Source organism: Mastigoproctus giganteus, chromosome 9 (assembly GCF_048544385.1).
Source record: "Mastigoproctus giganteus isolate SK-2022 chromosome 9, ASM4854438v1, whole genome shotgun sequence".
Taxonomy (NCBI): Eukaryota; Metazoa; Arthropoda; class Arachnida; order Uropygi; family Thelyphonidae; genus Mastigoproctus; species Mastigoproctus giganteus.
In genome coordinates, this window is record NC_143583.1 from 43,652,189 (window position 1) to 43,666,511 (window position 14,323).

At 37.6% G+C, this 14,323-nt stretch overlaps 1 protein-coding gene across 2 annotated transcripts in view; it reads left to right on the forward strand.

Moving 5' to 3' along the window:
- Sqor (Sulfide quinone oxidoreductase) overlaps positions 1–14,323 on the forward strand; it is a 133,406-nt gene that overhangs the window by 28,595 nt on the left and 90,488 nt on the right. For both annotated transcript variants that reach the window (XM_090382089.1, XM_090382090.1), the window contains exon 4: positions 7,099–7,152. In XM_090382089.1, coding sequence (XP_090238215.1) covers positions 7,099–7,152 — 54 coding nt within the window. The remainder of the gene's footprint in view (positions 1–7,098; positions 7,153–14,323) is intronic.

Below are 14,323 nucleotides of genomic sequence, written 5' to 3' on the forward strand. Positions count from 1 at the left end.
ACCTCATGACCTGCCCTGGGAGCCTGTCTGCATTGCTCAGAAAACTTCATATCTGATTGCACAATTACTCCCAGGTCTTTTTCATTTTCTACCACCTTAAGTGTAGTACCACACAGTTGGTACGTTTCTCTGGGGTTACTTCTACCCATATGCAGTACTTTGCATTAGTCAAAGTTAAACTTTAGTTGCCACTTCTTAGCCCATCTGCCCAAATTATCTAGATCCTGTTGCAGTAGCACACTGCCATTACTGTCGTTAACAACCCTGCCAACCTTTGTATCATCTGCAAACTTCGACATTAAGCCTGATATACCTTCATCAATATCATTGATAAATATACAAAACAACAGTGGACCTAACACCGAACCCTGTGGGACTCCACTAATAACATTAGTCCACGAAGAGCAGCACCCATTTATTACCACCCTCTGTCTTCTCCCACTTAACCATCCTTTTATCCATTGTAGCAACTTACCCTTAATACCATTCTGCTCCAATTTGTACAATAGTCTTTCATGCGCAACAGTGTCAAAAGCTTTCCTGAAATCCAAATATATGATATCAAAATTATTTTTTGCATCCAGTTCCTTTGTAACCACATCATAATATCCTATCAAATTTGTCAGACAAGACTTTCCCTTAACAAACCCATGCTGTGTTTGAATTATTGCTGTAGTCTTGTCTAGATGATCCTGCAATGCATCTTTAACCAGTGACTCCATTATTTTACCCGGAACAGAAGTTAAACTAACTGGTCTGTAATTACTCGTGTCACCCTTCGATCCCCCTTTGTGAATTGGGGATACATTTGCACATCTCCAGTCCGTGGGAACCTCTCCTGCGTCCAAGGATGCTCTCATAATTATGGCTAAGGGTTTGCTTAGTTGCTTTGCCACCTCCTTTAATATAACTGGATAGATCCCATCCACCCCAGGTGCTTTTCTTATGTTTAACTTCAACAATTTCTCCTCCACTTTGCTCTCAGTTATTATAAAATCATTAAGTATCCTGCTACAATTTGATAACCTTCTGCCATTTTCAAACCTTAATAATTTCTCATGTGTGAATGTAGATGCAAAATACTCATTCAGTTTGTTTGCTATCTGAGCAGGATCATCAACAGTCGAACCATCTATGTCAAGTGGACCAGTCAGATTCATCCCCTTTCTTTTAGAGTTTATATAAGTAAAGAAATCCTTGCTGTTTTTCTTAGCATCTTTTGCCAAGGATTTCTTGTAATCTGCCTTCACCTGCCTATCCTCCTTTGTGACCTGATTACAGACTAGCTTATATCTGCCATAGGCTTCTGAGTCGCTTGATAATTTATATGCATCCCATGCATTTTTCTTCCGTGTTACGAGTCTCATTAGTTCATTAGATAACCATTTAGGCTTAAACCTTGAGCAATATTTCTGTATTGAGTATGCCGTTCGCAGATGATATCGTACTGTGCCAACCATCCCAAGGAAAGGTAGAGAAGAAATTGGAGGAATGGAGGAAAGCATTGGAAGAGAGAGGCATGAGGATAAGTAGAACAAAGACAGAATATGTGGTATTGAATGGAGAAGATGAGAGTTCTATAAAATTGCAGGAGGAAAAGCTACCATCAGTTTCGAAATTTAAGTATCTGGGATCGAACGTTGAGAGGGATGGAGGATTGAGTGCAGAAATACAGCATAGAGTGCAATGTGGATGGTTGAACTGGAGAAAGATGAGTGGGGTGCTGTGTGATAAGAAAGTAAATTGTAGAATGAAGGGAAGAGTGTATAAAACTGTGGTTAGACCCGCATTGATGTACAGTGTTGAGACGTGCGATTACAAGGGCCCAGGAGAAAAAGATGGAAGTGGCGGAGATGAGGATGCTAAGATGGATGTGTGGTTAAGGTGGGGCCTCTGAGTAAAAAAATGCAGGAATCTAGGTTGCAGTGGCTTGGACATGTGAAACAAAGAAGTGAGGAGTATGTGGGGAAGAGGTGTTGAGGAAAGACAGTTGTAGAATTTCAAATTGAGGAAAGACAGTTGTAGAATAGATGTGCGGAAATTTGCCTTTAGCCAGCAGGTAGTTGATCGGTTGAACAGACTTCCATCTTTTGTTGTGAAAGTTGATAGCCTAAATAAATTTAAGGCTGAGCTGAACAGGCATTTGGAACAAATGGAGGGGTAAAATGGGAAGTTTTTTTTTTTTTTTTGACTGCTGATGCTGCATAAGCTTGCTTTCTTGCATTGTATGCTTCTACTAATGGTAATGCTTTGTGACCACATTGTAGTATTCAATCAAATTGGTCAGACAAAACTTTCCCTTAACAAACTGATGCTGTGTTTGAAGTATTACTGCAGTCTTGTCTAGGTGATCCTGCATGATCTCTTTAACCAGTGACTCCATTATTTTCCCCGGAAAAGAAGTTAAACTAACAGGTCTATAATTATTTGTGTCACCCTTTGAACCCCATTTGTGAATTCGGGGATATATTTGCACATCTCCAGTCGATGGGGACCTCCCCTGAATCTAAGGATTCTTTCATAATTATGGCTAAGGGTTTGCTAACTTCTCTCGCTGCCTCTTTTAATATAACTGGATAAATTCCATCCATCTCAGGTGGCTTTTTTATATTAAAATTCAACAATTTCTCCTCCACTTTGCTCTCAGTTATTACAAAATCACTTGGCTCTCTGTTAGAATTTGATAAATGTCTGGCATTCCCTCCTTGAATAACTCCTCATGCCTGAATGTAGATGCAAAATATTCATTGTTTATTAGCTACTTGAGAGGGATCATCAATCGTCGAACCATCTACACTGTGTTGCCACCTTATTAAGTACATTTACCTAGTAGTGTGTTGAGCCTCCTTTAGCCTTGAAAACAGCTTGAATTCATCTAGGCATGGATTCAACAAGATGCTGAAAATGTTGTGCAGGAATGGAGTATCATGCAGACATGAGTGTGTCACTCAGTTCCTTAAGATTCGACGGAGGTGTAGGCCTGCAGCGAACAGCCCTGTCCAGCTCATCCCAAAGTTGTTAAATAGGATTGAGATCCAGTGACTGAGTGGCCCACTGCAACAAAAACAAAAATTCATTGTCATGTTCCTGGAACCATTCCATAGTGATTTGGGCTTTGTGCACTGGCATTATCCTGCTGGAAGTAACCATCTGACTGAGGATGAACTGTCAACATGAATGATGCACTTGGTCAACAACAATATTTAGGTACTATGTGGCATTCGCAGAAAGGAGTCAATGTGAACGGAGAGTACCTAAACCATTTGCGATTTGCAGATGACATTGTGGTCATAAGCCACGATCCCAAAGAATTAGAGGAAAATCTTAATCAGTTATGCACGGTTAGTAAGGATTTTGGACTAAAAATGAATATGGCTAAAACAAAAGTAATGATGAACAAGTATGCCACAGAAAGGGAAATAATGATTGAAGGAGCAGAAATTGAAAAGGTGGAGTCATATACTTATCTGGGACAAGTTATTAGCTGTAATAATAATAAATGGCTGGAAGTCAAGAGAAGAATAAATTTTGGATGGATAGCATTCAGGAAATATAGTCACATACTGAAGAGCAATATCCCAGTTTGTCTGAAACGTAAAATAATGAACCAATGTATACTCCCCACCATGACTTATGGAAGTGAAACGTGGGCACTCACCAAAAGAATGGAAGAGAAGCTGAGAACTGCACAGCGAAGAATGGAACGAATTATATTGGGAATCAGACTGTTAGATAAGAAGAGAAACACATGGATTAGGCAGAAAACTCAAGTAAAGGACATTCTTATCAAAACTAAAGAACTAAAATGGTCTTGGGAAGGACACACAGCTCGAAGACATGATGACAGATGGACTAAGAAAATAACAGAATGGTACCCAAGAGGAGCTGGAAGAAAACCTGGAAGACAAAGGCGGAGATGGATAGATGAAATTCATGAGTTTGTGGGTAGTAAATGGATGGCCAGTGCTCAAAACAGAAGGAACTGGAAAGTTGCTGGAGAGGCCTTCATCCTGCAGTGGATTGAAAATGGCTGATGATGATGATGTGGCATTCAGACGTGAATCTATGGGTATCAATGGACCCAATGTGTGCCAAGAAAACATTCCCCACACCATAAAATTCCCTCACCACCTGGCACAGTAGTTGTCAGACATGACGGGTCCATTGATTCATGCTGTTTTCGCCAAATTCTGAGCCTTCCATCAACATGATGCACCAGGAACTTTGACTCGTCAGACCAAGCAACTGTTTTCCAATCCTCGATAGTCCAGTGCTGGTGTTGCTGTGCCTACAGGAGTCGTGCTTTCTTGTTCTTCATTGATAACAAAGGTACGTGATGTGGCCGTCGGCTGTTGTAGCCCATTCACGACAAAGTGCGACTAGTGGTCCTTTGCGATATTTTGTTCTGCGCACCAAGGTTGTATTCTGACATGATGTGTGACATTGTGGCCCATCTGTTTGCTTGCACAATTCTAGCCATCCTCCTCTGACCTCTCTCATCAACAAGCGATTTTCTTCCACAGGAATGCCGTTGAGAGGATGCTTTCTGTTCGTTGCACCATTCTCAATACACCTTGAAATTGTAGTGGGTGAAAAGTTCAGGAGAACTGCAGTTTCAGAGATGCTTTGTCCAGCATGTCTAGCACCTACTACCATGCCACGTTCGAAGTATGTTAGATCACTCTTTTCCTCAATCTTGCTACGGTTTGTATGCTTTACTGATACTAGAAAGGTTTTTCTGCTGCATTTATATCCACAACTGTAGTCATGTGACTTGCAACGTTGTGGGACAAACCATTTGTGTGCACAGCAGGGGTGTACCTAATAAAGTGGCAGCACAGTATTATGTTAAGTGGACCAATCTGATTCATCCCTTCCTTCTAGAGTTTACATAAGTAAGGAATTTTTTGCTGTTTTTCTTTGCATCCTTTGGCAAAAATTTCTCGTAATCTGCCTAACCTCCTTTGTGACTTGATTACAGACTAGCTTGTATCTGCCGTAGGATTCTGTGTTGCCTGATAATTTATGTGCATCCCATGCATTTTTCTTCTCTGCCACAAGCCTCAGTAATTCATCTGACATCCATTTAAGCCTGAACCTTGAACAGTATTTCTTAGTTGGTATGAAAAGCCTAGTAGCCTCCAAGATTAAGTCCCTGAAGGCTTCCCATTTAGAATTCACTGTTGGTAAAATCATCAGTTGATCCCACTGTATAGAATTTAAAAACTGTCTGAGATGACTGTAGTCACCTTTAACAAAGCAAAAACCTTTCCCTTTACCTTTGATGATAGTTATATCTTTAAGTAAATCCCACATCAGTACACTGTGATCATTGTCACATAGTGGTTCCCTTATCTGCAATTTCTTAATGCGGGAATAATCACTGCTTGATAATCAGATCAAGAGTATTACTCCCTCTGATTGCCCCTCGAACATGTTGCTATAGAAAACAATTCTCCAATAAATCCATAAAAGTCTTGTTAGCATGCGAGTGACCCACAAGTTCCAGTCAATATCTGGAAAGTTAAAATCTCCCATTTCAAAACATTCTGATTTACTGACCTACTCTATTTCTCTGTACAACTGTCCTTTGTACTCCTCAGTCATTAGATCTATAACACACTCCTACTTGCATTTTCCCTTTCCAGTGTTTATGTCACACCAAACAGACCCAACATTGCTCTGTCCACCCATGTCAACTGATGCACTTCCTTAGATTTTTTGTTTTTTATCTAACAGCATAACCCCTCCTCCCTTCCTACCCTGTCTATCCTTTCTTTCATAAGGAAATAAAATTAGACATTGTACTCCCCAAATTCCAATTCTGCACTGCTTATATTTGTGTGTCACCATGTCTCTAATATCCCAACAGTATATCGCTTTGATGCCTTGACCAGCACTTCAAATTCATGAAATTTATTTACTATACTTCTATCATTGGTGTACATGCAAGTATACATGCACCTGTTCTTACTCTTAGTTACCTTAACACAGCCCATGTATTTACTTGTTCCGTGATCACTCCCAGCAGCTCTTGAAATCCCCAGCAACTTACTCTCTAGGCTGCTGCTCATTACAATAGAAGCAGTGCAAGAATCACACTTTTGCCTCTGCCTGTGGCTGCTGTTAATCTTTTAGTCTGTGAATCCTCCCAAGCTAGCAGTTTTCTGACCCACTTAACACTGCCTCTATAGCATCAGCAAATCTTTATTCATAAGGAAATAAAATTGCACAAATCAAATATATACAGTTAACATAGAGATTTAAAGTATAAAAGTGATAAAATATAAACTTGGAGAATAAATGAATAGCAATAAAAATAATATACAGTAATAGCTTTCAAAGCGATGTGCTCTTTCATCAACTATTGAAAGAATGGCCCAGCAAATAATCACTGTATGATAGAACAATGCATGATTGGATAGCATGTAAGTACAACCCTTAATGGTACCACATACACAGACACCCCTCAGCCCCCTACCACTGGTGCCCAACTCACACCACAAGCACAAGAAGTAAGCCTCAATGTTCACCAAGAAGATATTTGCCACCTTTTGTAACCCATACTGCAACACTTATCTGCTTAAAAAAAGGAAAGTCTTTTCTATTATTTAAACAAGCATTCTGGGGGGGGGTGGACATATGCACTACACATACACACAATATATACATATTATCAGGCTCTGAGAAACATGGTGACATAAATCAACCACTGTAAGCTGAACAAGAATGCTCATCATACCACAGAATAACTTCTTCCATAATAAGATGTATGTAAGTTTCACCATTGGGGTATACATTTAGATCTGTTATATGCAAATTGAGCACTTTCAAGCAAAAGCAAAGATGATAATTATGTATGTGGGCCATGATCTCAATGTAAGAACACAGAATAAGATTAGCATGAATTAAGATGCTGATTTCTTCAGTTTCATCAATTGTAGTGAGATTTGCCTCAGATGCACACAGTCTTTATTCCAATACTTACACTATACATTGTAAAATTTGCTGAATTGTAGTAATCATTAACTGAGTACAAATTGGCTTTGTTTCAAATGACAGATAATTATATTAATTAGTTTCTTATGTTATTTCCAGGTGACTTATGAATATCTGATAGTTGCTATGGGAATGGAACTGGATTTTCCAAGGGTAAGTACATACATACCAATGTACTCAATAGCAAGTCTGATTGTTCATGAAATTTCATTAATATTTTAATATTAGCAAAACAGCAATGACTAAAATTCCAATGAGGAAGAAGGGTAGGAGATGAATTCAGTACTTTGCTAGGATGACCATATAAAAGCTGTAATATATATATTTGTATTTATTTAATTATTAGTTTTAAAGTCATGATTAAACCATGCTGAATTTTTTGAAATCCTTTTATAGCATTAGCAGTTGCAAATGATGCAAGAAAGCAAGCTTATACAGCATCAGCCAAAAAAACAAAAAAAAAAAAAAAAAAAAAAGGCACCTCCCATTTCAGCTATTTATTCCATTCAGTAGTTTTTCTAGTTCTTCCTTGAATTAAGCCATCAACTTCCACAACAACAGAAGTTTGTTCCAGCAATCAACCATCTGCTGGCTAAAGGCAAACTTCCACACATTTATTCTGCAACTGTCCTTCCGCATGCACGCACGCACACACGTGTGTGTGTGTGTGTGTGAGCAAGAGGAGGAATTCCATCAGCATTGAGCTTACTCAATCCATTCAAAGCCTTACACACCTCGATCAGGTCACCTCACAGGGGCCTAGTTTCCAGATGCTGCAATTTGCAGAATTGTAGCCTTTCTTGGTAAGAGCACCCCTTTGTTCCCCTCACTAATCTCGCTGCCCTTCTCTGTACTCATTCCTAAGCTAAGGTCTGCAGTCTTGTATGCAGTACTCAAGATGTGGCTTGACCATTGCCTTATACAATGGGATAATCACCTCCTTATCCCTGCTAGCAAAATTCCCGTATATCATTGACAAAACCCCATGAGCTGCCCTGACAGCCTGTCTGCATTTCTCAGAGTACTTCATATCTGGTTATCCCCAGGTCTTTTTGATTTTTCACTACCCTGAGCATAGTACCATACAATTGGTACATTACTGTGGGGTTACTGCTACTTATATGCAGTACTTTGCATTTATCAATGTTTAACTTCAATTGCCATTTCTCAGCCCATTTGCCTAACTTTTCTAGATACTGTTGCAGTAGCATATTGTCATTACTGTTATTAATCACTCTTCCAACCTTTGCATCATCTGCAAACTTGGACATTAAGCCTGATATGCATTCATCAGCATCATTGATAAATATAAAAAACAACAATGGGGCCAACACCAAACCACTAATAACATTAGTCCATAAAGAGCAATGTCCATTGATTACCATTCTGTCTTCTCCCACTCAACCATGGTGCCTTCGTAGACAGGTGGGCAGGAGCAGCAGTGCATAGCACATGCTTCTTGATTAGACTGGGGTTCGAGCCCGTGACCACCAAATATGGAGGATGTGGAAAGGTCAGGAAATGACCACCGCATATCCCCTGAGCAATATGGCCTTAGTTGCTAATGCTACTAAAAACCAAATGACAAACAAACAAACACTCAACCATCACTTTATCCATAGCAGCAACTTGCCCTTTATGCCACACTGCTCCAATATGTATAGCAGTCTTTTGTATGCAACAGTATGAAAAGCTTTCCTGAAATCCAATTATATGATATCAAAATTATTTTTTGCATCCAATTCCTTTGAATTCAGAGGAGGTACCTGTGGACCTCTCCTGAATTCAAAGATGCTCTCATAATTATGGCTAAGGGTTTGCTTAATTTCTTCGCTGCCTCTCTTAATATAATTGGATAGATCCCACCCACACCAAGTGCCTTTCTTATGTTTAATTTCAACAATTTTTCTTCCATTTTCCTCCCAATTATTACAAGATCATTTAGATCCCTGTTAGAGCTTAATAAACTTCTGGCAACCCTTTCCCTAAAAAAAAATCCTAACGTAGATGCAAAATACTCATTCAGTTTTTCAGCAATTTTAGTAGGATCATCAACACTCAAACCATTGATATCGATTGGACAGATACAAGCAGATAGAAACATAACTAAAGGTGGCTAAAGGCAAATACCACTTTGGTCTTCCATAGTGTGATGTGGATTAACAGCTAATTTATTCAATGGACCATTCACTTTTTATGTCATGGTCCTGTGGTGTACTGATCACCTCCCATCAGGTGTGAGGGTGCATAAGCACATGTGCTTCGAGTGAGTGGGGTTCAAGCCCATGACTATTAAATGCAGTGCTGTTTCTCATATTCTCTATATCTTGTGAACTCCTCTGACTGTGTGGTAGCCGACCGGGCTAGCCAGGTGGGTAAGGTGCCTGCTTGGCAACCCAAAGGTCGCGGGTTCGAATCCCACCTTGGGCTTGGATCAAAGTACTGCAAAAACCTTGGGAGGTGCACTATGGCCACAGAAGCCGATGCGCAAACAACTACCAAAAAAAAAAAAAAAAAAGACTGTGTGGTCGTTCTGGAGTATAAACAAAAAATTTATTTTATTTATTTTATTTATTATTCTTTCCATTCAAGAACAAATTTTCCTGTACATACACTGTCTTTGTATAGAATAGATTATAACTAGCTAGCCCAGTGATATGACTGCTAAATAGTGTGTGTGTTCACCAAAGACTACTGTTTTAACATATTGTCTCTGTTGATGCATATAAACCATTGTATAGTAACCCAAGTGCTGTGCTGTAATGCATAGAGTCAGTCAATTTATGAGTGGTGTAAACATAAAGGCACATGAAATGAACTTCTTGATTTTGTCAGCATGCTGATTGAACAATGGACTAGTGGCACCAATGATTCATTTTTGCTTTTAGTTTGGTACACATTTTCGTTTATGTTGGGGATAGTTTATGTACACAGAATAAACTTTCAATAAAATTTTGAGTTTTGTTCTGATTTATAGTGCTAAGTTCAAAAGTAAGTGTTTGCTTTAAGTTATGAATTCTATACATTTACTTTTTAATCTTTATTTACAAATTAGCATTAGCATTAGTAGAGGCATTTGATGCAAGAAAGCAAGCTTATGCAGCATCAGCCAAAAAAAAATAAATAAATAAAATAAATAAAAAATAACCACTTCCACTTCACCCCTCTGTTCGTTCGAAATACCTGTCCAGTCGAGCCTTAAACTTATTTAGGCTGTCAACTTCCACGACAAGGGATGGAAGTCTATTCTACCAACTAACCACCTGCTGGCTAAAGGCAAATTTCCTCACGTCTATCCTACATCTGTCTTTTCCTCAATTTGAATTTATGCCCTCTCAGGTGATTAGAGTTTAAGGGTCTAAGGGTTTAAGAGTCTAACAGGTCTATAATTACTTGTGTCACCCTTTGATCCTCCTTTGTGAATTGGGGTCACATTTGCACATCTCCAGTCCATGGGTACTTCCCCTGAGTCCAAGGAAGCTCTCATAATTATGGAATGTTGTTATTTTTCAACAATCCAAAAATTACAGGACATTGAATGGGCCTCTTAGGTGGTAGCAAATGTGCTAAGCATTCTCCTTGGTTTCTTCCACAGCGGTAGATGTTTTTCACTTGTCATTATTTGGAGAGTTTATGGCTGAAATTCCATATCTATGTTTAGCATACCTTTTTTTAACATGCATAGTATGAAAATTAGCATATGAATTAGCATGTCAATAGCACCTTATGGACAACATATAATCTTTCTAATACTACTATAAGAACTGGTACACTGTGATCATTGTAATTGAAGCACTGAGAAACCTCTAACTAAATGACTATAGCATTCTTGTTCATCATAACTCATTTCATGTCACTTAAAGAAAAAGGTTCTCTCACTAAATTTTGGGAATAAAAACTGTTTCTAATGTAATTTCTGAAAGGCATTATGTAGCAAAATCATCCTTCAAGACAGTTTCTTTAGGGAAGGCATTTGAATTGTAGCTGACTAACAGCAAGGATAAATTACAAGGCATGTTTCAGATTCCTCAGGATATGCTATGTGAAACTATTGGTAATGCACTTCACTTATATTACTTTTCCCCATACAGTAGTAGTAGTCATGTTGAACACTTTTACTGGCATATCATGTGACACGTATCGAGTTTAATATAGTGTGATATCCCATTTTCTGAACTCTAATTTGCAATGTTTGAAGTGGCATGGAATGAGGTAGGAATTATACAGAGCATATTCAAGAAATTAAGCCATGCCACATTTATTTGCATCTTTGAAAAACCTCACAGATTGTCCACTTTTCTATTCTTTTCTAATACTTCTAATTTGTTACATTATTTTGTTTATTTCCCATTGGCAGTGTAAAATATAATTTTCATCCTGGGTTTATAGTTGTACACAGTTGTTTTAGTCATACCATTTGTTTCTATAATGTTTAGATATTATTCATTCAAATTTCAGTTTTGTTTTATTATATGCTTTCTCTCTGCAGGCCTTCAAAGTACTGTACTTTAATTATAATATCTCTCTCTCTCTCTCTCTCTCTCTCTCTCTCTCTCTCTCTCTCTCTCTCTCTCTCTCTCTCTCCCTCCTTGTCTTTCTTTCTACACACACACACACACACACACACACACACACACACACACACACACACACACACACACACACACACACACACACACACACACACAGTATCCTAGATATGCCTTTCTTTATTGTTATAAAAAAAAATTGCAACGCATGGCTTTATTATTTCTAATGTCAGTACAGCTGATCAGATATTGGATAAATTTTGTCAATAATTAGGAGTACAGTAATTATTATTATTATTAGTGCTGGTAAATGATGCAAGGAAGCAAGCTTATACTATGCAAGCTTATACTTTGATGCTGTAAGCATCAGTCAAAAAAAAAAAAAAAACAACCCACTGTCCACCACATACCTACATAATAAATATCTGCAAAATTGAAACTATTAATATTGCACATTAAAATTTAAGAACTAAAAGAAATATTGAATAATATTTCACCAAATGCCGGTTAGAATCACGCAAAAGAAAAGCTGAGATTTTTTCATTATCATAGTTGTTATTATTGGCAGTTGCTATATATTTGTAGATAGCAACTTGTACTGACATAATTAATAAATAAATTTGTTTCCTATCCATGTTGCAGAGAGTATTGTTATCTTCATTAGTTTCTATATTTTTTGTGTGATGATGCTCGAAGATGATATCTGATACTAATCAGAGGACATAATCAGTTCTAATCATCTGAAACAGTTCTTTAAACAATTTTTATTTATTTAAATTATGACCATAAAATAACACAGATGTCCAGGGAAAGGAATAACACCCATAAGTTATCTGTATCATAATGAAATGTATATTATAAAGGGTCACAGAGTTTAACAACTCTTCAGTTATGTTAAATAAGTTCAAGGTTATATAAACAACAGTTAAGTATATAGCAATATTTTCTTTTAATAATACACTTATTTTATATTTCAGTTACCATAGAGAATCAAAATCCATACTTCAGTCATAATCAGCCATCAGTATCATTAATAAATGTAGAAAACAACAATGGGTCCAGCAACCCAAACAGCCTTAACCTCAAGGGACTCCACTAATAATATTAGTCCATGAAGAATAATGTCCATTAATAACCACTCTCTGTCTTCTTCCACTGAACTATCCATTTATCCAGATCAGTAACTTGCCCTTAATGCCATAGTGCAATGGTATCAGAAGCTTTGCTGAGGTCCAAGTATATGACATCAAAATTATTTTTTTGCATACAGTTCTTTTGTTATTGCATTATAGCATCCAATCAGATTGGTCAGAGAAGGTTGCCCCTTAACAAATCATTGCTGTGACTGCAGTATAATTGGATTTCTGTGTAGATGGTCCTGTATTACTTCTTTAATCAGAGACTCCAATATTTTCCCTGGATCAGAAGTTCTAACAGGTCTGCAATTACTCATATCACCTTTTGTGACCCCCTTTGTGAATTGGAGATATATTCACACATCTCTAGTCTATAGGGACTTCCAGTTATGGCTATGGCTAAGGGTTTGCTTACCTCCTTTGCTGCCTCCCATAATATTACTGTATACATTCCATTCACCCCAGGTGCCTTTTTTATGTTAAGCTTCAACAATTTCTACTCCACTTTCCTCTCAGTTATCACGAAATCATTTAGCGCCCTGTTAGATTTTTGATGTACTTCTGGCATGTTCCTACCTAAAGAACACCTCATGCATGAATCTAGATGAAAAATACCTACCCAATTTGTCAGCAACCTGAGCAGGATCATCAACAATCAAACCATCAGCATCAAGTGGACCAATATGATTTAACCCATTCCTTCTACTGTTAATATAAGTAAAAAAAGTATTTGTTGCTTTTTGTTGCATTCTTTTCCAGAATCTTTGTGTAATCAAACTTAGCTTGCCTAACCTCTTTTTTGACTTGATTACAAACTAGTTTATATTTACCATAGGTTTTTGTATCACCTGATAATTTATATGCATCCCATGCATTTTTATTCTGTGCCACAGGTCTCATCAAATTATCTGCCATCCATTTAGGTCTAAGTCTGGAATGGTATTTCTTATTTGGTATGAAAAGCCTAGTAGCTTTTATGATTACTTTCTGGAATGCTTCCCATTTAGAATTTGCTGTTGGTAACATGATCAGATGGTATGTAGAATTTTAAAACCCTCTGAGATTACTCTAGTCACCTTATGAAAGCAAAAGCCCTTCCATTTACCCTTGACAGTAGTTATGTCTTTAATTAAATTTTGCATCAGCACACTATGATCACTGATAACCCCAGAAAGCAATCAGAGTTTCTATTTTCCCAAAACACACACACACACACACACACACACACACACACACACACACACACACACACACACACACACACACACACACACACACACACACACATAGTAGAACCTGGATAAGAAGTTTTCCAAGGGAGTGGAGGTTTAGAACTTCTTACAAGGGAAAACTTCTTAGAAGAAAATGACCTTAAGGTATGAAATATTAACTACACAAATAAAAACGAAAAGATACACATAAATAAGTTAAAGATCATTTTTAAGTACTAATTCAGAATTTATAAATTTTTTACTTTGCCTATGGGAAACATTTTTAAACTGAGGATATTTAATTGCTTAACATTCTGTTCATTAAATTCATTACCAAGTTGGAGTTTCAGCACACCTTAAAAGGTCACAATTACAATAAGACAGAGCAACAATCCACTAAAGTAATTCAAAGCTGTTCACAACAACTGGTACTTAACACTTAACATGT